Source organism: Catharus ustulatus, chromosome 4 (assembly GCF_009819885.2).
Source record: "Catharus ustulatus isolate bCatUst1 chromosome 4, bCatUst1.pri.v2, whole genome shotgun sequence".
Lineage (NCBI taxonomy): Eukaryota > Metazoa > Chordata > Aves > Passeriformes > Turdidae > Catharus > Catharus ustulatus.
This window is the reverse complement of record NC_046224.1, coordinates 4,402,685-4,428,123: the sequence shown is the minus strand read 5'-3', so window position 1 is coordinate 4,428,123 and position 25,439 is coordinate 4,402,685. Positions and strand designations below refer to the sequence as shown.

Here is a 25,439-nt window from a genome sequence, read left to right as displayed (position 1 = left end):
CAGCCAACACCCCATTACAGTCAAATGGGGAGAATCAGGGTCTTTTTGGCCATGATAACCAGAAAATGTGGATAACCACTTGGAAGGCATGTGAAGCACATCTAGAAGTTCACATTTCTCTCCATGGGCTATAAAGGAGCCCAGAGTAATTATCCCAGGCAAGGAAAATGCTCTGCAGACCCCTGGTGGGTCAGGGAATGGCACTGCAGGGCTTGTGGGGTTGGACAGGAGCTGAAGAGGGGTTTCTAAGGCTCTTCACTGAGAGAATGTTCTCCCTGAGCTGATTCCCTGTCCTTGAGGCTCAGCTCATACCTCCCTTCCTGGCAGGGTGCAGTGAGTTGCTCATGTTCCCCTTGCAGTGTGAATTCTGAAGAGCCCTGGCTCATGTCATGGATTAAATCCTTTGCCAGTCCTCCTTTCAGCAGGGTGAGCAGCCAAATCAGTCACTGTTAAAAACACTTCCTTTTCCCATGCTGGATGGCCTTGAACAGCAGAGGCTTCCCTACCTTCTATCCTGGGGTAGAATTTTGTGCTTTCTTTATTTTCCTCCCCTCCCTCCCACATCTAGGAGGAAGAAGTGCCCTTGATTGATGATGCAGACATGCTACAGGCACCTCACTGCTGCTTTCTCCTTGCAGGCACCATCAATGGGAGATACTGCTGCCCCCAGCTCTACATCAACCACCGCTGCTTCTCAGGTCCATATTTAAACAAAGGCAGGATTGCAGAGCTACCTCAGTCTGTGGGGCCTGGCAAGTGTGTGCTGGTCCTCAAGGAGGTATGGCCCAGCTCTCTTTTGGGGGCATTTCAGAGGAAAGTATGAGTCATGGCTTGCCAGACCCAGAATTTGTGAACAATGCACCTGGATGGGTTTCCATGAACAAAGAAAGAGGGGCAGGTTTTGCAGTGTGGGTTTTGATGGGCAGATGATGCTTTTGAAACATGGGCAGTTCTGTGGGGTGGGAGCAGCTTTAGTGTGGGTTGCCATCAACACAGGAGCAAATAGCAATGTCATGGAGATATGGGCATCTCCTTTTGGAGACATAAACAACTTCCCAAGGAGCAGGACATTGGCAGTGGCCCAGCACTGGTCCGTGTTACTTTGCAGAAAAAATTCAAGCTTATTATGGCCACAAACCAAAGCTTGTTCTGGCCATGAGAACCAGTTCCAAAATCTGGAAAGGTGAAGAGAAAACATTCAAAGTGTTGCTGTAAGGGAGATACAGCTGATTCCTGGTAGCTGTTGCTGAGATGAGAGAAGCCAGCAGCTCAGAGAGCCATGGGCAGGATGGAGGTAAAAATTTGCAGCACAATTGAAGCTCCTGATGCTCCTCAGCCCTTTCCACCCAAGGTCTTGTCTTTGCCTCCACCACTGATGCACTGAAGCATCATCCTGTGTGTGCACCCTTGAATCCCAAAGTCTTAGGTGAGTAACAAGTAACTGTTGTACAGTTTAGTACCAAAAATACTTTTACAGCCTGGCTGTCCACTGTTCCCAGTGCCAGCACAAGTTTTCTGCTGGGACCACTGGTTTATTGTGGTTTTTTTCACTCTGAGGAGCAAGTGAGGTGGCAGTGCCTGTTATTTGACATCAGCTGCAAAGTTTATCTCATTTCTGAGGTATTTTCTTGGAAAACAAGTTGAAACTGGGAGCCAAATACAATGGAAACATCAGCTACTGCCATCCAGGCTGCACCTGGGCTGAAAAGTGGTGACTGTAAGGTAGCTACTCTGTATAATAAAGGCTGACTTGAAGTTAAATTAAAATAAATACATGATCAGCTTTAGTTTTAGTTCTTGGGTCAGAATATCTAAGAAACACAAACAGTTCTTCATATATGCCAAGAACACCTCAGCAACATTGTAAAATAAAACAAGGTGTCTTCTTAAGATTCCAGATGATCTGTAACCCCCCATATCTTAGAGAAATAATACTGTAAAGATTAACTAGCTTCATTGCTTACTGCTCTTGCTATTTTTAAGACACTTTGATCTTTCTCTATTTAAAAAGAAAATGGACTATGACAAAAGATGCCTTTTAGATTCTTAATGATCTAATGAACAAATCCCAGATAACTCTTTTGCTCTCCTCCCTCTGTCCCACAGATGCAGCAGTATTCCAAGTTAAAAAAAATAACAGTTTGCTGCCCTGCTTTGAGGCAGGAATTTAGCATCTCTTGTTAGGTAGGAGGTGTGGGATTATATCTCAGATAGAGGAGGGAAATTCAGTTTCTCCTCATAAGAATGCTGATCATTGAGGTCTTGAACAGGAGAAAAGAGTTGTGATCATATTTTTAGCTGTACCTTGTCAGTGATATCCCCAAAGAAAACTTCATCCAGGGTTGAGGCTGTTTCAGGGGGGATGGAGATGGGAAATGTGTGAACACCAAAGAGCTGTGATGGGAAGAAAAGTGCTGAACTGCCCAGTGGCATCAGGCACACCAGGTATACTCAGAAAAGAGCCCCTGTGCAGATGAAAATACATGACATGGAGAACTTTATGAGTATCAGGTGCTTGTGGGGCTGGGCAGAGGCTTGTGATGGTGTTCACTGGTGTGACTCAACTCACTCAGCTCTGAAAACCCAAAGGTCAGCAGCATCAAAATAAAACCTCACTGATGGATTAAAGCAAAGGCTGGGTTTGCCTAATCCCCCTCTGTGCTCCAAGGCACAGGTGGCTGCACCCAAACCATCCCTGATGCAGAGGGCTGAAGTTAAACCACCAAAATCTCAGACTGGTCACGCTCCAGCCAAAGGAAATTTGACTGGTCTGAGATGGTTGATGTAATTCTCCATCTGCAGAGAAAGTTGGAAACTAGTCTAGGTTTCTTCACTGGTTTTGTTTAAATCACAGTTAATTTTTTTTTCCAAAGACCTGTTTGTTTGCATTTAATAGAGTGCAGTATGAAGTGATACTGTTGTTAGAAGGTACCACTGTTACTGTGATGATGGACCTTTGCTGTAGGGTAGAATGCCAAACCCAGTGACTCATTTGAGATACAAGAAGAGAAAAAGCCAGAGATTTTATTTTTTTTTCCTTCCCTGAAAGGGAAATAATTGTTCTTACAAAACACTCTTTATTTTGAACTGAGTTTAGAAGTTTACAGAGTTCTGCTGGTGACAAGCCAGCTTTGAGAAAAGTCCTGGCACTGTTGGGTGCCTGTGCAGGGCTGGAGCTGATTAGGTGTCTGGGAGAATGCCCAGACAGGGCCACACTGGTATTGCAGGGTTGGGTTTTCTTTTCCTGCTCATTTCCCAGCTATTCTGACAGCTCACACAAGCACCAGTACTCTGCTGAGGGGCAGGACAGCACTGTTGGTGGAAATTGCTCTGCAAGATGCTTTCTGCCCCAGATGTCCCAGCAGCCAACAAACTCCTGCACAGGGGTTAAATAACACCCTGGATTTGCTGATCAAGGCCCCTGATGAGCTGTGAATGAGTGTGGCACTCAATGTTTTTGAAAACCCACTCCTGGCTTCCTGACATCAGAGGCCAGTGCCCCTCAGTTTGTGTGGGGAGAGACTGGCTAAGAAATGTGGGTGAGCAGCTGGAAGGGCTCACTCAGAAACTGTTTTCATAGCATTTTAAATTGGTTTGGATTGGATGGGACCTAAAGATCATCCAGTGCCACCCCTGCCATGAGCAAGGACACCTTTTACTATCCCAGGCTGCTCCAAACCTCATCCCAACCTGGCCTTGGGCACTTCCAGCATCCAGGGGCAGCCACAGCTTCTCTGGGCAGCCTGTGCCAGGGCCTGACCACCCTCACAGGGAACAATTTCTTCCTCATATCCAGTCTAAATCTACCCTCTGTCAGTGTTTGGTGTCTCTAAATGGACTTTTTTGAAGAGTGGTTTGAGTAATGATTCCAAGAGCCCAATGATAAATTAAATTTTGCTTCTAGTAAATAACCTATCCAAGCAACTCCAGCCAGTGCCATTTTACAGAGTGCTCTGCAGCATTAAGTGAAGCCCTTGCCTGAAAATAATTAATCCTGTAGGGTTTTCAAAATGCTAGCAAATCCTCAGGTTGCTGGATTTAGAGGGGCAAAAAAAAAAAAACCAACTCAGAGAAAACCAACCAAACAAACATAAACACATTGGTCACTGCAGTATGACCTAGTTACTTTTTCATTTCTGATGAACTGCATTCATGGGTGCTGGATAAACTTAATATTCATCATACTGAAATCATTTGCAGGCCCCCAAGGAATTAAGAACAGGCGTTAGGTAAAGAGCTAAATTAGATGAAAACCAATCCAGACTCACTGTGGGATCATTCATGTGCATACAATGCAGAGTGTTCAAACACACGGTCTGGTGCTGTTAAGAGATTTGTTTTCCTTGTGTTTATCTCCCTATGCCAAGTGTAGGCTATTAAAGCTTGGATTTCCTGAGCCAATAGCAGGAATCATTTTTATTCTCAGTGACTTTGGATTAAAAGGGTTGGCACATGTGTTCCCCTGTACGGAGTGGACACACACTGGGTTCCAGGCACACCTCCTGCAAACTCTTTTTGTGGAGACTTCATTACTATTCTGCTAATACAGTCAAGGCACACAACTCTCAGGCTCTTAAGCACACTGCTGACCTCAAATGTGTGAATTTCCCCTTCAGTGCTCACTGTGTGGGGGTGCACATGACCCAGCTTGTGCCTTCAGAACTGTTTCTGTCTTTATATTTTTATTAAACTGGTCCATGATGGATGCAGTCTATGGAATCTGCTTGGGATGAGAGGATCTGTCACAAAGGCAGAATTACTGGTTAGCAGATTTTTGGGGTTAAACAGCAGCATTTAATGTAGTTACCTTATCAGACTCTGATATCTTTATCTTTTGTCTGTGTTATCTATAATATGTCTATAATATGGCATCAATGATCCATTCTCCTTGCGTCCAGCACTTAAACTGTGCAGCCAGGACTGAAACAAACACCTGCAGCACCTGGGACCACGTTCAGTGTGGTCAAGGACTACTTTTCAACCCATCATTGTTGTTGGTTTTATCTCCCCTTAGGTTCTCAGCATGGTGATCAATGCAGCTTACAAGCCAGGGAGTGTTTTACGAGAACTGCAGCTTGTGGAAGACCCTCAGTGGAATTTCCAGGAGGAAACACTTAAAGCAAAGTAAGTCTTCAATGTGTGTTCTTTTATTTGGGAGGTTTCAGAAAGGGAACTGGCTAGGGAAAAAAAAAAAAAAAACCAAGATAAGAGAAGGGTTTTTTTCTATTGTGAGAGTTTTACTTTTCTAATTATCGTTTTGCTTCATTGAATTATTTGACTCATTCCATAGCAACTTCAGAAATGAAATATTCACCTGAATGGTTCATTTCTATTGTCTTTCTCCAAGCAGCCATCCAGTTTTTGATGAAGTCAAGTCCTGAGTTTTATGATAAGCTGTTCTTATAAGCTTGGCTATTACTGAATGAACTCAATTCTTGGCTTTCTAAAAGCAGGAGTATTGCTGCTTTTAAATTAGAGCCTGTCAGGCTAATGCAGAAAAAACTGGTGAGAATGAATGGCACTAAGGAAAGTTCAAATGAATTAGCAGGGACAGATTTTTTAGCAGGATTGTGATTAGGGCAGAGTAGTAACAGATCAGAGATTCAGGTCAAGATTGGATGCCTTTCTAGAATATATTCTTCAGTTCTCTTCTAAACAGCACCAAAGAATACTGAATTCCTCCTTCCAGCATTAAAATCTACCTGTTTATGTCTTCTTTAAATAATGGGCACTATACTTAGGAGGTATTTCAACAACCATTATCTCTCTGAAAGAGGGGAGTCTCACCTAAGCTCTCTCCAGAGTCCTTCTGAAGAATAATTCTTCCCACTTGAAGATGGATGTCAACAAATATTTCTTTGAAGAAAGCTTTCTTTGTTGGCTAATGGTCACCTTGACTTTTTAAGTACTGTAGTTAAATGTAGTGAATCTCACCCTTTGTACTGAACTCTGTAACTCCTTTTCAAAGAAAAGCAATTTTCTCTTGGTTATTTGATATGAATAGCTTCCAAACACAGCACTATTGATGGCTACTGTATTTGATCTTTACCCATGCAGATATTGCAAAGGTTAAGGGAGTGAGTTGAAAACTTTTGCTCTGTGTGCACTTAAACTGCTTTCCTGAAGGAGGATTGCAAACTAAAATAAAAATCTACTAGAAACATCCTACTCTTAATTTGCTTCTTTGACCCATGTGGATTGCCAGGCTTTTGTGTTTGTCAGTGGAGATGCTGTGGATGGAAATCTAAAAGTCAACCTAAAGCATGCAGATTCCATTTGAACACGTCTTTGTCCATGACCTGATTTTTATTGATTCCAGGGTGCCACATCTTGTGCTGCAAATATCAGATAATTCACTCCTACAGATACTTAGCAGTTGTGAAATCAAGTTGTAATGCCTTGTGTTACTTGACATCCTGCAAAGAGCTGAGCTTGTAGGCACTTTCCCTATTAGCAGTATCCTGAGTAGGGTTTTGTTGGGGTTTCCCATGTGAGTGTGGGGCTCTGCCTTGTGTAAAAGCAGAAATACCTTTCTTAAGGCTGCTGCAATCCATATTTCTAATGGGAGACAGCCTGGAAAATTTTAACTGACCATCCATGATAGTATTTTATGTTGGCCCCCCAGTCACAGCCCACGTACATGTTCCTTTGTGCTGGCTGCCCCAGCAGGCATCAACCTCAGCTCTGCAGGATGTCAGGCAGCATCTTTCAGCTTTGTCAAGCCACAGAATGGATCATCACAGGCTCAGAGTCAGGACAGCAAGGTTTGAAGTGCCTTTTGAGAGCAGCAGTGGATTTTCCTCCAGTGTGGCATTGCCCTCTGCTCCTGAGGGGACAGAGCTCATGGGGCTGCACAGCTCCTTGTTCCTGCAGCTCTCTGGCTTCTGCAGCTGATCTCTTCACAGAGAGGGCTTGGTGGCCATGCCAGCTTGCCTGTGGGTGGTTTGAGTATTTTTAGGAGTGGATAGTAGAGGATTGACATGCCCCAAGGCTGTCTGGCTGTCCTAGAACTTCCTTCTTTTTTCTTCGTCTTGTTTGCTTGAGTTTTTCCATCCAGAAGTTTTAATTGCAGTTGGTTTTTCCGAAGCAGAAAACACAGTCATGAAACCAGATACTGTGGAACATACAAACAGCACATGACACCTTCCACCAGGTGTGACAGTGTTCCAGAATCTTAAACAGAGACCTGAAATGAGTAACAGAGACCTGCAATGAGAACTTGCAGCTCCATGGGCTCTGGATGGTGCCTATTGCTAAGGATGACAGCTCCAGAGCCAGCTGTGATGGGACACATCATGTCACCACCTTCTTTCTGATGTGGACTGGCACCTCCTTGGGTCTTGGCAGTGCTGTTTGTTTGCAGTGCCTGCAATAGAGCAGAGCAGAGGGATTGGTGAAGAGAAGTCTGCTTTTCCCACTGTCCCAAAGGCAGGGTTTTGCACTGCCAGGAATGCATTATCTCAGTCCTGGGGCAGCCTGCATTTAGTTCACTCTGCTGTCATGAGTGGTCACTGTGGAATCAATTACTCTCACCTTGCAAAGAAGATAAAACAATTTAGATTGTCCAGAGAGATGTGTTTGCAGTGTGTGATGGCAGCCATTTCCCATCAGTGCTGCTGGCTCTGTGTGAAAAGAGTCAAACCTGATTTATTGGTGATGATGAGTTAGAAATGTCAGGCTTGATCCTCCTGAGTTCCCATGAGGGGTAGTTGAAGCTGCCAGCTTTCAACCCTTAAAGTTTGGATGCTCTTAAGTTCAATGCCTACATCTTGATTTGCCTTCCCAATTTTACATAAAATGCTAAAGGGACTTTATGCTTTTTCAAGGGTTTTCATTTCTAAGGGCTGACAAGGGGCTGTTTGGTTTTACCCATTTTTGCAGGACTTTGGACATGAACAAAAGCAGTGTGTGCCGAAAGTTATCTCCTGGGTCTTGTATGAAGCCCAGCTGATCAAAATAATAAAGATGAGTATTCCTGGACTCCTTCATTAAAAGAAATTGTGAGAACTGCTCAAATCCTGTAGCTGAACTTTAGGAACATTTACCCCATGCCAGACATCATTGCTTATTCATGAGGCTGCATTTCAAAGAAAGCCTTTCCACTGCACTGCTTTAGAAGACTGCCTTTAACTTGTGATGGGTGAGGCTGAGGTGTTTGAAATCTTCTTTGCCTCAGCCTTTGCTAGTGGGGCTTGGCTCTCAGGCTTCCCAGGGCCCTGATCCTGTTTGAGGGAACCAAGTGTTACCCACAGTAGGTGGAAAATTATCTAAAGACACTGAAAGCAAACTGCACAGGTAGTTGGGATGCAGCCAGCTCTGCCTGGGGGGATGGCCAATGTCATTGCAAGGCCACTTGCTGGTGTGTTTGGAAACTGATGAGGGTGAGGGAAGAATCCTAATCTTTGGAAAAAGGCAATTATCACACCCCTCCTTAGGAAGGGCAGGAAGGAGGATCCAAGTATCTACAGGCTGTCAGCTTAACTTTGCTGGAAAGGTTATTAGCACAAATCCTCTTGGAAGCCATTTCTGAGAACATGCAGGGCCAGGAGGGGACTGGCAAGAAGCAAAGGGCGAGTTGTGCCTGAGAGATGAGGAAACTGGTTTGGGGTTGAGGAAGAAACACTGGAAATTAATTTGTGTTCATTTTGAGCAAGGCTTTCCAAACCAGGATCAATGGAATGACTTAAACCTTTTATTTCTGTAATCAGAGGAGACTTAATGAGACGAGGCCTTAGAACCAGAGCTTTCCTGTGCCCTTTCTGAATCCTGTGTTCAAAATGCTACTGGGTGATTAAGTAGCTTTGAAGGAAGTTAACTCCTTATGTTTGGCAGGCTTTAAGATAGACAGACAAAATAGAAATTTATTGCAAAGCATAGAAAGGAGTTTTCAGTCCCCCAAAAGGAAACTGAGACTTTTATCTACTGAGTTGTTCAAATTAGTCTCAAGAATTGTCAGAACACCTTAAAATGGGACTTTTGAAAATGAGGTTCTCAGTGTTCTTGCTGTTTGAAGTTTTTCAGCACAAGACTTTCTGTGTCATCACACAGCAGTCCCTAACTGGAGCTTCTAGAAGGCACTGTGTTCTCATGAACCTCTAATCTATTTTAGGGAGCTTCAACAGAAGAATTCTATTGCAAAGTGCTGTTCATTTAATACTTTTGCTCATGTATCAGCAAGTGTATTTTTCATGGAAATAGTTCCAGCCTTAAGGTTTTCTCTGCGTTTGGGATCTGAAGGCAGAGAAAGGAGAAGAGGAAAGAAAGATTCCTTTGGTTTTAGCTGAAAAATCTTTTTTTTAAAAAAAGGAACAGTGATTTCTAAGAAAACTGAAAATATTATCCTTGACACAGAAATTTTCCAAGTCTCCAGTGCTGCCATGCTGTGCATGCAGACACTTGCTGCTTGCAAGTGATTGAGAAGACAGAAGCCCTTGTATAAAAACATAAATAGGAGCATCAGTAGTTGGCAACTTTTTGAGAGATGCTAATGGAAACGATTTTCTGACAAAGAAGCTCCTTCCACATGGCTGTCCTAGAAACAGCTCAGATTACGTTTGGTGGTGCCTGTGTTAAAAATCTTTAGTGTGTGAGGAGTATGGAAAATATTAGTAGAACCTGGTTTATAGTTGAAGGAAGTGCTGCCAAGACCAAAATGATATAAAAAATATTGCTGTGGCCATTACTAACACCTTGGGTTATTGAGACAGATTGCTGCAGTCATGGAGATCTCCATTTTGCCATCCTCTCTTTTAATTAAAATGTGTGTTGCATTCAAAGCAGACTATGAAATCAGCCAGTTGTTCATTTTCCTAGTTTCATCTTTTCCTTTCAGCAGGCACTGTAGTACAATGGGTCCTTCCTGGGCAGCCAAACACAATAGGAAGCACACAGTTAGAAAAAGTCAGCCATCCTTGAATAATACCCATCAGGCAGCTTTCTTAGCTTATAAGAAAGAAGATCAAGAAGCAATTTGATTAGAGTGCTTTTGCAGGGAAACAAAACCAGATGCAGCCTTTTCATCCTAGTGGTGAAAGTCAGAACAAGGACAAATAAATGTGAGTTAAATTCAGATGCATCCACACATAAAATGAGGTGTAGGTAAAAGTGCTCCCTGTGCCATGATTCTTCCAGTGTGGAGACCCTCGAGGCTGGTGCTTGTCTGGAAGTGCTGGTTTAGTCCAAGCAGAGTTATTTGCGTGTTTGGGTCCAGGTGAAAGCAGCACAGTGAAATCCTGCAGCCTGTCTCAGACTCACTGACCCAGTGATCCAGGCTGTCATTAAACTTAATGGCTCCTGGAGAAGTAATAAGTGCAGGAGTCTTTTCAAACACATTGAAAAGAAATATAAAACTTTTATAAGTAGATGCATTTAAATGCCTGTGGCATTTGGTGGTTTTGGTTGTGCAGCTGTTTCATAGGGAAGCTGGGACCATAACAGTGCTCTGTACCTGAAAGGAACACTTTTCCCTTTTACATCATCTCTCCAGGTCTTTAAGGGTGTGTGAGAAGTTGGCTCATTAAATCATTCATGCATTCAGGTGAATGAATCCAGGACTGACTTGGCACCAAAAGGGGTACCAGAGCCTGGCACCTTGCAGGAATGCTCATCCAGGTTTTATGCTGAGGTGACAATTTGGATTGCAACCTGAGGATGATTGGACTGGGCTCTTCTCAGACCCAAGTTTCATTTGGGTTTCCCCATTATAACACTTCATGTACCACAGTTTCAAACCCTTTTCCCACAGCCCTTTGTTTCAGAAAGAGCTGTCTGAATGTTTTAACTCTCCGGTCACATCTTTATTTCACCACCTCCTCCTCCTCTGCCATATCTATCAGCAGCTGCTAGGAAACTGCAGATCTTAATGCACGAAAAAATGCTTTGTTTCATTTTTCCTGGTGACTGTATCTTTGTCTTTCCTTGCCTCCCATCCAGTAATCTTTCTTCCTCTGTTGTTCCCTCTTTTTCTTTCGTTGTGTGTTACTTTTCCCTCCTCTGAGCACATCTGTAATGCCAGCACCGGGCTCTGGCGTGGCTGTCTCTCATGTTGCATTCCTCAGGATGCGTCAGAGATGTTTTAAAAACCTTATCTCACTGTTTACAACAGCTTGCTGCTGCTGTTTAATAAATTACGGGGATAATTGGTTTTCCAGGGTTCACATCTACAATGTAGTACAGCAGGGCTGTAACTGTATCTTTCTCAGCCATTTATCGCTCAGAAACACTTCGTATGAAACACGGAAATAAATGTTTTAGTGGCGTAGCAAATTTAAGACAAACCTTTCATTGCAGGTTTCTGCTCCAGGCATTCCCTGTAGGAATCAGTTTATAGGGCCTGTTGCTGCAGCCCTGTTAAATAAATCCTGATGAGTTCCTCAGGTTTTTGTAGTGCCCATGTCTCAGAGTGGTGAATTCATCTGGTCCCAGGGTGGCAGAGATTGTTGTTTCACCCGGGTGCTTCTTCACAAGGAGTGTGTCCTGATAGCCACAGATGGCACCTCGAGTCTTGGGGATTGTTGGGAGCTGGAACATGATATGGGAGCAGGAAAGATGGCAGTGGAGAAAAACAAAAGTGCACTGGGGGCTTAGAGAGTTCAGTCCAAACACAGGATGCTGACCAGAAAGCTCTGCAGGGTGTATAGCATCTGATCATGGGTCAGTATATGAAGAGAGGCTGCATCTCTCTCCCAAAACTTTGCATCAGTTCACAATAAGGGCTTGCTGTCCTGTGCAGTATCCTCACCAAGCCTGCTGAGACTTTTTTCCTTCTCTTGCCATATCTACAGATATATCTAGTGTGTACAAAGATACCTTCACAAATTATGTCCACACTTTGCATTTATTTCACCCTTTCCTTCCTCAGTCCATCTGAAATGGAACCACTAAAAAAAGTGCATTCTCAATGGAGACACCCTCCTAAAAATCCCTGGGGAGGATCTCTCCCTGGCAGAGGAGAGTCTGGTGTGTAGCACCTCAGGATTTTGCTGGATGGGTGATGTGGGCTGCTGTACTCCTCCCTAGGTACAGAGGGAAGACGTACAGGGCGACCGTGAAGATCGTGCGCACGTCGGACCAGGTGGCAGATTTCTGCAGGAGGGTCTGTGCAAAGCTCGAGTGCTGCCCCAACCTCTTCAGCCCTGTGCTGGTGGCTGAAGTCTGCCCTGAGAACTGCTCCATCCACACCAAAACTAAGTACAGTGAGTATTGGAGAAGTGCCTGTTGGTGCTGGCTGGGAGCCAGAGGAGTGGGAGGTGGTGTGTGGTGAAGAGCAGGAGTTGTGTGATGTTAATAGTGATGAGGATTCATCTCATCTGAGAGCAGTTATTTAATCCTGAGGCCACAACAGGTTCCCTTAGAGTCCTGTACCAGAAAACTGTCCCTCTCACTCCATCCTAATGCATCTGTTTGAACATCATCACTTTTTGGCAGTCTTGGCTTTTCTTCATATCTAAAGTTAACACAAGGAGCACATAAAAGGAGCCTGCAGTGGGAAGCTGAGATTTTAACTTGCTACATCTCAGACAACTTCATTAGGTCCTCTTGGTAAAGAATTTCTGGCATACACACCAGCACAGGACAGGAGCACAGTGCTGAGGTGCTGAAAGCTTTGGGAATACTGACTCTCTACTCAGAGTGTTTAGTATTTAAACATGATCCTACCTGTTCAGGAAGGCTGTTGTTAGTGTTCAGTGCTTTTTGTTGTCAGTATTACTGGTATTGCTGGCTCTTAAACAGGTCAGGAAGATGGAAGAGAGTGTTGTCCTGCTTCCACACAGGTTGCAGAAAGCAGTGTAATTGAGCTAAAGCAGTTCTCTTGAATTTGGTGCTGGGGTGGAAAGAGGAGTGGGCTCAGGGAGCTGCTGAGATCACTGAGGATGGGTTTCTTTAGAAGTTTATACATGAGCTGGACTCCTGGCTCCCACTGGTAGCAAATGGAGAGCTGGAGGAGGGCAGCTGAGGGAGCTCCAGCTGAGGTGGTCCCATCTCAAAGTTGATGGTTTATGTGACTGGATGATTTTTTTTCTCAGAACTTCATTGATTTGGTGAAAGGGCTCAGTTCAGTTATGAACTTTGGCATGGGTGCCAAAGGCCATTTTAGTTGTCCTGGGATACCCTTGCTGGTCAAGGACAGTGTCTTTCATCCCCAGAGTGTGTCAAAAGGCATTTAATACAAACATTTAATGAAAGGTCAGAGGACTCTCAGATCCTTAATTTCAACCTGCGCCACAAAATAGTTAAAAGTAATAAAAACCCATTCCTTTGTACATGATTGAGGATAGCTGGCCCTCTTCCCTCTGTGCTGAAAATTTTAGCAAGTGGAAGGGTGTCTGTTACCTGCACTTGATAAAATCTGGAACTTGTTGGCCTCTTTCCCTTCAAATCACTGCACAGCTCTGCCTAAACACATGTTGTTAAATTTTGAAGTCTTCATTCATCATCAGTAAATCTGGATACATAAGAGCTGTGACATTCTGTGCTAGTCCAACATGACCTATTTATGCTGTACATTTTTTTCCAAATCAATTTAGTTTAAAGTTTAAGTTGCACTTAGAGTACAGTTCTGACCCTCTAGCAAGGAAGAAGCCGAGTGGGTGGTTAAAGTTTTTAATAGGCATTGTGCTTCATTTCTCCAGCTTATTATTATGGAAAGAGGAAAAAAATCATTAAGCCACCGATTGGGGAAAATAACAACATGAAGAGTGGCCATGTCAAGCCAGCCAGACGCAGAAAGAGGCGGAAATCCATCTTTGTGCAGAAGAAAAGGAGATCATCAGCTGTGGATTCGAATGCTGCAGGCTCTGCAGAGGTTTGTGTCACACTGGGATACATCAGCAAAAACCCCTGGGTGCCTTCTTCTTGTTCCCCATTCTCCATTTTCCTTTTGGGGTATTCTCAGCACACCTGAACACTTTCAGTTTCTATTTTGGATCCCTCCTTGCTGCTCTGTTCTTCTAAGGTCAGACTGGTTTTATTGGGGCACTTTGGGGATTATTACTTTCTCCATTTCAGGAGTAGCAAGCAGATTTCTTGCTCCGACTTTCCCAGTGCTCTCTGGCTGACATGTTGCCTAATATCTCTTTATTTTACTTCCTTCCTTAAAAGCAGGTAGATGAGCCTGTTGGATTCTTTGCACAGCATTTAGCAGGGTGAAGGAGCTCTGTGATCCATGTCTTAAGTATTGCAATAAATAATAACTCATAGCCATTGTGATTTCAAGGAATTTTATTTTTTTTCATTAAATAGTCCTATTATTTTTGCTTTACAACATCAAGGCTTAGCATACAAGCAAATGGTTTGTGTCCCAACTACATGGAATTTGAGGGCTCAGTCTTGCCAGCCTGCTGTGTGATACAACAGGGTGTCTGAGCCTCAGCAAAGATTCATGTCCAAATTAAACCTAGAATAGACTCAGTTCTATGTGGGCTGTTTTCTGGGGGCTTTTCCCACAGTGGCAATAACAGAGCTCATGTGTGGTTTCAGTTCCTCAGCTGAGTGCCAGTGATTGCTGCTTTGTGCAATGTGAAATAAAATTGGTTGACTTAAATTCCCTCTACTTCAGCTAGAGTAGGTTATTTTATTCAGCTTTCACTTGATTGCCTGAATCTTCATGGCTTGGTCCTCATTTAGGTGTAGTTCTGCTTCATTTCCTTAGATTATACCTGCTTCAAAGGAACTTAAACTTATGTTAAGCCTAAATCAGCCATTAGCCAAGTTTTTCAACCTTTCAGCCAATACAACTATCTTTGTCTGAATTGCTCTTTCACTCAAGACCTGAACATGTGCCTTTGGGTGCCTTCTCACACTTGGATCAGAGATAAGCTGTCAAAGCCATTTGGGCAAGTTATGTGTATATAAAGTTCAAAATGCACAAAATGGTGAGTGCTTGTAAGTCCTGTGTGACAGAAATAACAAGAATCTGGTATAATACCTCAGATGGAACTTTGTGCTTCACCTGCAGCAGTTCAGTGTTGTGCTGAAGGCAGGGAAATCTGGGTGAAATCCGACGTCCTGAGTTTTGTCACTACAAGAGTGCTATCTTGGACATCTAGACACTTTCAAAAGGCACCAAAATTTACCTTTTTTCAGGACCAATAACACCCAGACCAATTTGAAGCAATTTGAAAGCTTAAAGTCCAGCCTGTTCCTGCTTTTATTTCATCTCAGTAATTTTATCATTATCATTTCATTTTATCCTCTTAGTATTTTCCATTTCTCCTCCTGCGCATCTGCAGCGCCACAAGTTTTGAGATACCAGCCCAGGAGAGGAACATTTCATGCTAGATGAGTTATTACTGTTGACCTTTAGTTGGGGGGGAAAAAAATAATTTCTGCTGCACACTTTCTTTTTCTGCATTTTGTTGCAAAAATGGAGGGTTAATTCACTTAGCGCTGTAATGAAAACGAGATAATTCAGTTAAAATAAAATTACCCCGGCCCAGCATGGCAGGGAATGCAGTGTGTGCCCTGTGCCTTTGGATTTGCTGTATCCACCTGGGTGCTGTTGGTGTGTGCAGGAGAGCGAGGACGACGAGGCGGACGCGATGGAGGACGAGACGGGGAGCGAGGAGACGAGCTCGGAGCTGCGCGATGACCAGACGGACACGTCCTCGGCCGAGGTGCCCTCGGCCAGGCCCCGGCGAGCGGTCACTCTGCGGAGCAGCACCGAGCTGGACAGGCCCCCAGCCACGGAGAGAGCGCGGCGCAGCCGCAGAGCCCAGCCCCACACCTGCAGTGAGGCAGAGAAGGGCACGCCAGCCAAGGAGGTGAGTGTGTGCTCTTTGTCTTGGATTGAAATTCCTGCTAAAAAAGGCAGGAGCCTCTCTTGAAATAGACAATGTAAATCTCCTCCCTCCAAGTTACAATTCTGAATTTAAGGAGTGCTCAGGCAAAGATACGGGAATAGGAATAACAGTTCTGTACTAGGAAAATTAAAATAGAAATACAGTATAACAAAGAACAAACCCAAAACACTGGCAGAGTCAAAATCCAACCTGACACCCTGTTGGTCAGGGTAGCCTTGTGAATAACACTTGTGGAAAGCAGGAGGTTTAGTGCTTTGTTGACAAGGGCCTTGGTGCCATACTGATGTTCCATAGGCAGGAATATCAGTGTAAAAACAGGTAATGGTACATACCAGGCTTTCTTCAGGCCACATGGGTTCCATCCTGTTCTAAAATGGCATGGAAAGTCTGCTTCCAGCCTGCCTGAAACCCAAACTGGCTGTCTGAAATTTGCCATTAACACCTAGGTAGCAGTCACATTAAATGGTGGCTGCATCCTCCTGCAGTGACAGATGTGGCTCAGTTGGAGCAGTGCTCCCGGAGAAGGTGCAGTTTTCCTCCAAAGGTCCAGTGATGATGTGAAAAGGTCTGGTTTTCCTCTGGAAACCAGTGGAAAAAGGCTGCTTTGGTGTCCCAAAATCTCAGTTTTTATCTAGGTGGGAAATGTTGGGCTCCTTGCCCTGGGTGGAGCATCTCCCCATGGGATGATGGAATTTTATCAGTCACACAGTGGGATTCAATGGCCATGAACAGAAGATATCTCCCTGGAGGAAGGATGTGTTGTGGAAAAGATAAAGAACACTGCCCCACCTGGTTTTAACTGATGGCCCATTAGCAGAAGATATCCCATTTAGAGATAAGGATCACTGTCCCACCTTGTTTCAACAGGTGATGATAGAGTATATACTTCTGGTTACATCCTGCTTTGCAAGCCAAGACACCATTTCATAGCAGAATTCCTCTTGAATTGACCTTCAGTGCCAAACTTTGCTGCCAAACCTGAGGAGGGCATCCCTGCCCTGGTTATCCACAGGAGGAAGTTTGCTTTATGAAAGCCTTTCTGTTGTTTTTTTCCTCATAGGAGATTAAGCAAGAAGAGGAAGAAAAGCTCGTCCTGGACAGTAACCCACTGGAGTGGACTGTCACTGATGTTGTGAGATTTATTAAACTCACTGACTGTGCACCCCTTGCCAAAATATTTCAGGAGCAGGTAAAAGTAATTTTGTCACTTGTCCCTTTGTGTCTGTGGTGCCTATTCATGTTACAGCACATCCCACCTTGTTGGCTGGGCCTGGGGCTTTGGACAGAGACTGTGACCAGACTTCAGATCCATGAGGCCAAATTATAATGCTAATTTTGGCAAGGCATGAAAACCCTTAGAAACTTGAGTCAGAGCTTTGCCAGATCCTCAGAGAGTCCAGAAACTCAAAACCCTTGTGGAAAGCAGGAGGTTTAGTCCTTTTTTGCCATGGTCCATGGCACCATACTTATGTCCCATAGGCAGGAATCTCAGTGTAGAAACAGGTGAGAGTTACCTGGTACATACCAGGCTTTCTTCAGGCCACATCCCGTTCTGAAATACTGGCCTTGGAAGCAGTAAAGTGCTGCTTGAAGCCCAAACTGGCTGTCTGAATTTTGCCATTAACACCTAAGTGTCCCAAGTGTGTAGACACCTAACTATGTTCCTCTGAAGATCTGCCAGGTAGACCTTGGATGACCTAAATTTAGGAGATGCCAGTCTTCTCCTCATTAAGCAGATAATTTTGCAGGAGCAGAAGCCAGTATTCTTCATCTCAAGCCAGTGTGAGTGTGTAAAATTTATGTGGAAAGAGCCATTCCTTGGCTAATGAGTAGCAGCCACTGCTGAGGGTAAAGGGCAGCACTAACGAGCCATAGTTATGAAGAAACAAGTGTGGGTAATTAGTCAGTGGTGTGGCCAGCTGCTCGTTGAACTGCCTCTGATTCTTCACCATGGATTCCTCCAGTGCTGGGGCTGGGACAAGGTGGAGGGTGAGTCTGGAGCGAGTGGAACTCCCCAGAGCAGGATGCTGTGTCACAGCGAGCGCCAGACATTTGTTAACCAGCCTGGAACAGTGCCAGGGCTTGGAAGCCAACTCTGTCTCTCCTTTGCCAGAGAGTTTTATAGGGGCTTGAATCTGACACAGATGACTGGAGCTTTGCCTTGTGAAGCCCTGGTGTAATGGTCTGTGCCATCAACCTTTAGTGGAGGATGGACCTGAGCTGTGGGCAGTCCTGATCAAAGCAACACTTCAAGTAAATCCTCCAGTGTTCAGTGCTGTGTAATCAGGGCAGTCCTGGGGAGTTTATGTTGGCTGTGAGTTGCTGTGCACAGACTCTGATGGTCCCTAAAGGGTAAAAAGCAGTTCTGTGGCCTGATCATCTCAGTCCATTAAAGAATAAAGAGAACTTAAGCTCCTTATTAAGATCATAAAGCAAACAGAAGTTCGCAGGGTACTGGTTCATGGAGTTTGTTGCAGTTATGCTTGAGGGAAAGCATGACCTGCAGAGGTCCTTTCCAGCCTACACCATTCTGGGATTGTGGGACATCAGAGATTGCAAGGGCGTTGGGTGGTCCAGGTCCCTCTCTTGGTCATTCAGCAGTGGAACCTGGGTGCAGAGCAACAGAACAAGGCACACATAAACCTGTGCTGAACAAATTGTGGGCCAGAGGAGGTGGGGAGAGGGTCTGACTTGGTAGGGGGACCAGCATCGCTTTCTCCATTCAGCTGTCTCCTGGTGTCTGTCTGCAGTCTGCCCCTTGTTTCAGTTCCTCAGGCATGAAATGGGGCTGATCAGACCTCTGATGGACTCTTCTGGGGTTCTTGAGGTGAAACCTCTTTTCAGCACCTGGGAGGCTTTTCCTAAGCTGGGGGTTAAGGGGAGAACCTGTGAAGAGACACTGGACAACTTCTGAAAAGCCATGTTGTATCTTAGGAAAAGGCGATGGGCAGTGTCAAAAAAGTGGGAGAAAAAAGCAGAGGATAAAATAACTTAATTTTTTGGGCAAACTGCCCTTCTTATTCCTCCAAACTTGCTTATGCATTCTGCCCTGCAGAGTCCACAAACAAAAACATTTCCCTGTGTTTCTGTCCCCAGGACATCGATGGCCAGGCCCTCCTGTTGCTGACACTGCCCACGGTGCAGGAGTGCATGGAGCTGAAGCTGGGTCCAGCCATCAAACTGTGCCACCAGATCGAGCGAGTGAAAGTTGCTTTCTATGCACAGTATGCCAACTGACTGCACTCCATTCCTTCCTGTGCCCCTCCTTGTTCTCTTTTTTACCTTTTCAGCTTGTTCAAGGGGTTTTCTTCCCCCATATCTTTTTTTCTTTTCTGAGAACAAGTGGAATTGGAAGTAATGCATAGGGGGAAGAAAAACAAACACAAAAAGAAAACGAGCTACAAATGGAACTAACTTTTCTGTACTTGTAAAGCACATGGAAAGACTGCTGGCATCTCCTTGTGAGCCTCTCCAACCCATTCCCCAGTGGTGCAAGGCCAGCATGGATCAGATTTGTCACCAAACCTACCAGTGGAAGACACATTCCCAAGGAGAAGGGTCAGACATTTCCAGGTGGCTATGGTTTGTCTAGGACAGTTTCTGGACATTAACATTTCTTTTACACAACTCTGACACTCTTCTTTCATATTGAAATGTAAGTCATCATTTGTAGCATTACCTGGGGTTTAACTGCAAGTTTGGCCTTGGTGATCAATGGGATTTTTGTTTTTGTTTTTTTTCCTCCCACCTCTCTGGTTTTACAAAAGGAAAAAGAGTTATATCAGGCATATAATGGTTATTCCTGGCTGAATTTTGAGAGGGGACTCAAGCCATGGTGTCTGTGATATCAGACAAAATTGCAGTGGACTCACAGGAGTGACACAAGACCTGGTGGGGCAGCAGCACATCCTGAGCTGTGCTGGCTCTGCACTATCAGCTGAATATCTCTGTGATAAGATCTGTACAATGCTCCATTCTAGTACAGGAACATGAAGGCTTTCATAATCAAAATGTTAACTCTTAAATCCAAGTCCATTTAAAGACCTGTCTTTGAGCCATATGGTGACAGCAGACTGGGGACAGGGACTCCTGCTGACCCCTGTGCTCAGGAGAACCTACTGACCAACACCAGGCTGCAGCTGCTGCATTCTCCTTCATTGGTTTCCTTCTTAAATTCTTTGGAGAAGAGGGGGGACCTTCAGATATAAATACTTTGGAATACATCCAGCTCTTGCCCAGAGAGTGTTTTAGGCAAGAAGCATTGGCTCTGCCATGTATCACTTGGGAATTCCCAACTTGTCTTTCAGCAAGTTTCCTGATCTGTCACTGAGAAGTGGGATGGACCAGATGCTGAGACTTCATCAGAAATGTGCTTACATGGGAGATGAGCAGGACTGGATCTGTTCTCAGCTGTTGCTTTGTTCTGAAGATCTTGTTCAAGTTTTAATCAGTTCAAATGCATCAAATGAAGGGTTTTTGTTCTTCAGAAATCCAGGAACAAGGTTCTATAGTGGGGGAGATGTTAAAAAACTGGGTTTTAGACTGGATTTCCTACTGACAGTAGCAGTGAAATGTGTCAGTGCAACTGATTTGAGAACTCCTTTGGATCCCTCTCAGGGTCCCCTAGAAGTGTTGCTCAGTGTTTCGCCTCTGAAGACACAAAGATTGTGCCCAGCAAAGTGAGAGAACAGCTGAGAAAATCAGGGAGGCTGCTTCTCCCAGCTCCTCCTCACTTCAGCCCAGTCCTGGTGTTCCATCTGTCATCAGGACACAGCTCCTGGGAGGATTCTGTCAGGAGAACTGGCACATGAGGACGTTCCAAGGAATGGAAGCAGAAAGGCTGTTTGCTAAACAGCATCACAGCACTGATCCTTTACTCGTCAAATCCAGCTTCTGCTGCTGCTCTGATGTTCTTGGAGTTTCTGGCCTCTGGGATTTGTCAGAGGCATTTGATGCCTTCTGGGACACACTGCAAAAATGTCATTATTTGTCTCCATCAGCCTTGTGACTGTAGATATTCCTATGGCAGCTAATTCCTCGTGGAGGCTTGACTGGGGGGCAGACACACACAGACTCTGAGAGCAGCCAGCCCCAGTGCTGGCCAGTCAGGGAATGGGTGAAGCATCGAGCCAAGAACATGGGAATCTTTACTGGTTGTTCAGGGAAGCTAAATCATATTCAAAACTCGAACTATTAAACAACAAAAAAAAAGTTTTAATTTTATCTTGCGCCGACTCTGTTATTTCCACAGGTTTCTCTCTCCTCACTATTTTTCTTTCACTTTATTGTTCTTTAGTGTTGCCTCATTTATCTCTTTCTGTCCTCTCAGAGAAATTGATAACCAGAAATTATGCTAAAATTACCTTGTGTGGTAAATGCTTTACTATTATAGTCTGCAGGTTGGGAAGAGATACAGGATTGGGGTACTGCTGCCTGTTGCACTGATTGCTTTCCAGAAAAGCTGGAGCTGAACTTCTTGGGCCATTTTTATACAAATGGAGAATAACTGGTGTGGAGTTTAACTGGGCAATGTGTTCAGATGGAGCAGAGATCAGAAGGAGCTAATTACACTTGCCTGGACTTTGTTTCAATTCTGGAACATCAGCAAAGCTTTGGAGTAATGAACTTCAAAGGAGATGATGGAAATCCAGTCTTGCTAGAGTAAAATACCACTTTACTTTGCAATGTAGAAGTGTTAACCACTGTAAGTTTGTGGGGTTTTTATGTTCCAGACCTGGTTGATTCCAAGTTAAATTCAGACTGCTGCAGTTTCAGAGATGCACTAATGACAGTGGTGAAGCCACAGCTCCCCTCCCTGTTCTGAATTTGGCATCCAGGCCTGAAGTTTGTTGTGTTACCAGCTACAAAAGGCACTGCTGTGAGGTGCTGAACTCGTGGCTGCCCAAGGCCATTGCCAAGGGCTGGGGAGCAGCCCTGCTGTTGTTTCTGGGCTCTTGGGTGCTGACCTTCAGCACACTGACACTTTGCTCCCACAGGAAGGCTGTGCAGGTGTTGCTGGACTGTCTTCAGGCACAGGACCAAAGATGGGCATTTTTGGAACAAAAACAGGGGGCTGAAGAGTGTATGGTGCCTGCTCATCTTTATCTGTACTGGCTTCCTTGGAGCTTGCTCTCAGTCAGGCTGAACGGATCCATGGGAGGTCCCTGCTCCCTTCACAACCCTCACATTGACAGAATCAGCCAGTTTCCACTTTTCAGCCTCAAAGTGTCCATCTCTGAAATTGGATTAAATCATTAACTTAAGGAATGTCCATGATTGCCTCGTTGGTTGTCCTGCCTTCCTCCTGCTGACATGGATGCTCTTCAAGAACACTGATCTTTGGTTTGGGTTTTTCTTCCTTTTTCAGCTCATAAACACAGCTACCAGGATGACCAAACCCTGGCTTTTCCTACCCCTCAGAGGCACGAAGGCTTCTCAGTTCTGGGGAGGATTTCAGGGTTTCCAGCTCTTTTGTGATACCCATATTCCATAACCCCTGATAGCTTGGTCCTGCAGGGTGCAGACACCTAAAAATGCTGTGTGCCCTCAGAGAACCCCAAAGTCCAGGCACAGCCTTCCTTAGTGAAGTATCCTGTAGATGCATGTCCTAGCTGAGATGGCCTGACCCACCCTGACAGGGGTATTTGGATGCTTGCTGGGATTTAAAAGGTTTCTCAGTGGGACACCTAAACTCCTTTATTTTATTCTGGGCAAACAGCTCATTTGCCTTAAACTGGAAAGTCCCAATTCCTTGGCTTTAACTTTCAGCCTGTTGCAGTCCCAGCTGTGTGGTGTCCCCATCTCAGCCTTTTGAAGGCAAACCAGGCAATGTTGGGCAGCCAAAATCAACATTTAGTCACCTTAAAGCCTGCCTTGGTCTTTTCAGGGCACAGAATGGAATTTGGCAGAGCTGCTTTGCCATTGCAGTGTTTTCAGCTCTGTACAACAGGGCACTTCAAAAACTGTGTGCTTTTCTGGTGCAGTGCATCTGGAGGACAATGAACTCAGAGTGTTCCTCTCGTTTCCAAGTTCAAGTGCCAAAAGAGAACAACATGCTGCAACTGAACACCATTAAAACCAGCTTTATTGCACGTGGATAAATTCAGTCCCAAGGGCTCCATTGTGGTGCTAAGATCTGTCACGCTGTAGTTTCCACTGCTTGGGATTGCAAAGCTGATTCCTTACTCCAGGATATGTTTTCTGTAATTTGCAACATCTTGAAAATTAGGATTTTTTTTTTCTTGTGACTGTACACTTCTTAACTTGGGTACACTCAACAAATATTCCTTCACCCACAGTCCTGGGAGTTTTGGAGATGTTTTATACAGTATATTTATGTAAAAATTCTTTCAAAATGTGGATGCATGTATATTTTCCCCTCAGTAAATATTCTTTATCACATCAGCTGACCCAGAACTAAAGGAATCTGTTACTCAGGATTTGATCCAGAAAGAACTGAGGTTAGTGATAGGGCTCTCATAGATGTGTGGGCTGTGGGACCAATTCTTCACCAGTTTCTCTCTCATAGAAGTCAAAAAGTCTGCACTTAATTAACAGAAAATTTAAATGCCTCCTTCTCCTAGCAGGTACAAATGCAGCTGCAGTCTGCCAGACTTCACAAGAGAGGACTAGTGTCCTTAGGTGCTCATGAACTCCCAATAAAGGAGCAGAAGCCTTTAATGGTCTCATTTATTCTTTGGTACAATACTCCAGCAAGAAGTGTAAATGGTGTTAATGGCTGCATATAGAATATGAGCCAGTCATCAAAGATGAGAATTTTATAGCCCAGCAGTGCTTTAAATGTCAGCTGTCCTGCAGAATAAGAGTGGTTTTGCAGTGATTTGGTGCCATGCACAGGAATTCTCTTGCAGAAGACACCTGAAGTGCACAAACCTGGGTCATAGTTACAAGTACTCGTGGCCTTTCTCTTTTTTCAGTCTGTCCTGTTAATTTTTGCAGTGAAAAAGGTAAGTCTTGATCACTGCCAAGGATGTGGGAGAGGGGAGAGAGGGCTTCAGGAGGAGAGAGCCTGGAGTTCTGGACTTGAGTTATCTTTGTGGAGAGAACTTCTCAGAACAGAAGCACAGCTGGGTCTGTGAGCATCACTCCTGGAAGCTTTTCTTTTCCACAGCAGAGATGGTGTTTGAGTCCCAGCAGGGGCCAGGTGAGAGGAGGGAAAGGAGCTGGCAATAGACTCAGACCTACAATGCTGAAAGGTTGTAATTTTGTTTTCCCAATGGAAGTTGAGAAATCTGGCTCAGATGTCTCTAGGCTGCTTGGCTGGATAGGAGGGAAAAGGAGTCTTTCTTCATTGTACCCAACTCCTGTGTGTCTTCTCGGGGCTGAGGACTCCTCTTGCACCTTCCAGACCTCCATAGGAAATACCAGGCTAAAACTTGAGCTCTCTCCCACAGGAAAAGGTGACATTGCCCTGAGTTCAGGTTGTGGATATACAAAACACTCTGCTGTGTGTTGTGATGTGACAGGATGAAAATGCTCATTCCCAAAGCACCCCACCTGCTTCTTGTTGCTCCAGCCTCACTGGAGATTATGGACATATAAATGTCTGTAATTTGTAAATGTGTGCATTCCATTTCCCAATCCCTGTTCTGCCAAACCTGGTCAGGATGTGCCAAGTTGTTCCTGCTTTCTGGAAAACCTGGGGAATGGTACCATGACACTTCCACATGCACAGGCAGGGGTGTCCTGTGTGTTCCAAAGGAGTGAGAGTCTCAAATGCAGCCTTGGAGGGGAGTTGAGTCTTTTCATGTGCCTTGTGTAGGACAAGGCAGGCACTTAAACCCTCCTGTCTCTCCTGGAACAGCAGGAATTGGCTCCACAACCAGCAGTGAACTCCATTCGTGGTGGTGCATGTTGGAAAACTTTGAATTGTTTTGCATTCCAGTTTGTACTGAAGGTTTTGACTCGAAGTTTGTGTACATAATCCCTTTGGTGTGTTGATACATATGTGTGTATATATATATGTATATATATGTGCGTGTATATGTATGTGTATATATATATACATATAAATCAATCAATGCTGGTGTTTTTACTTTTTAAAGTTCCCAGGGCGAAGGGCATGTTGTCAGTTTGCTGTAAGATTCTATTCTGTATATATGTTTCCATGTAAATAAGTGAAAATCTATATTCAGAGTTATATTTTAATTTTTATTCAGAATGAAATCCCTTTTTACTTGAAACAGTTGTAAGCCACGTTGTTAATAAAGTAACAATAAGTCACATATCTCTCTGGGGTGGTGTTTTTTTTGTTTGACAGGGCTGTGTTTTGATGTGTGTGTGTGTGTTCAAGCTGCCTGGATCAGTTTTACCTTCACTGAGCCCCCAAACTTCCAGAGGTACAACACTGAATAGTTTGGATTTATCCATCTTGAGTTCTTCCCAGAAGCAGGACATGAAACAAAAAAGGTGGTGAGGAGGCACAGCAGCATCCAAGGATGTTTTAAGAAGGTGATGGGAGCAGGAATGAAAATAATTCAGTGAGCAACAGGCAGAGGAGGGGGTAGTGACAGAGGAGCTGGTGGTGGCAGGATGAGAGTTACAGCAAGGCCACAGCACATGGAGTAGGGAGACAGAAAATAAAACTTCCCCAGGTGCACAGCAGCTACTGAAGATGGG

General features: G+C 44.5%; 1 protein-coding gene across 3 annotated transcripts in view; it reads left to right on the top strand.

Annotated features, from left to right (window-relative positions):
• SFMBT2 (Scm like with four mbt domains 2) overlaps positions 1-25,047 on the top strand; it is a 105,108-nt gene extending 80,061 nt beyond the window's left edge. For all 3 annotated transcript variants that reach the window (XM_033057826.1, XM_033057825.1, XM_042779191.1), the window contains 7 exons: positions 639-778; positions 5,015-5,124; positions 12,019-12,194; positions 13,632-13,804; positions 15,513-15,761; positions 16,861-16,989; positions 18,897-25,047. In XM_033057826.1, coding sequence (XP_032913717.1) covers positions 639-778; positions 5,015-5,124; positions 12,019-12,194; positions 13,632-13,804; positions 15,513-15,761; positions 16,861-16,989; positions 18,897-19,037 — 1,118 coding nt within the window. In that variant the 3' untranslated portion in view covers positions 19,038-25,047. The remainder of the gene's footprint in view (positions 1-638; positions 779-5,014; positions 5,125-12,018; positions 12,195-13,631; positions 13,805-15,512; positions 15,762-16,860; positions 16,990-18,896) is intronic.
• The last annotated feature ends 392 nt before the right edge of the window (positions 25,048-25,439 follow it).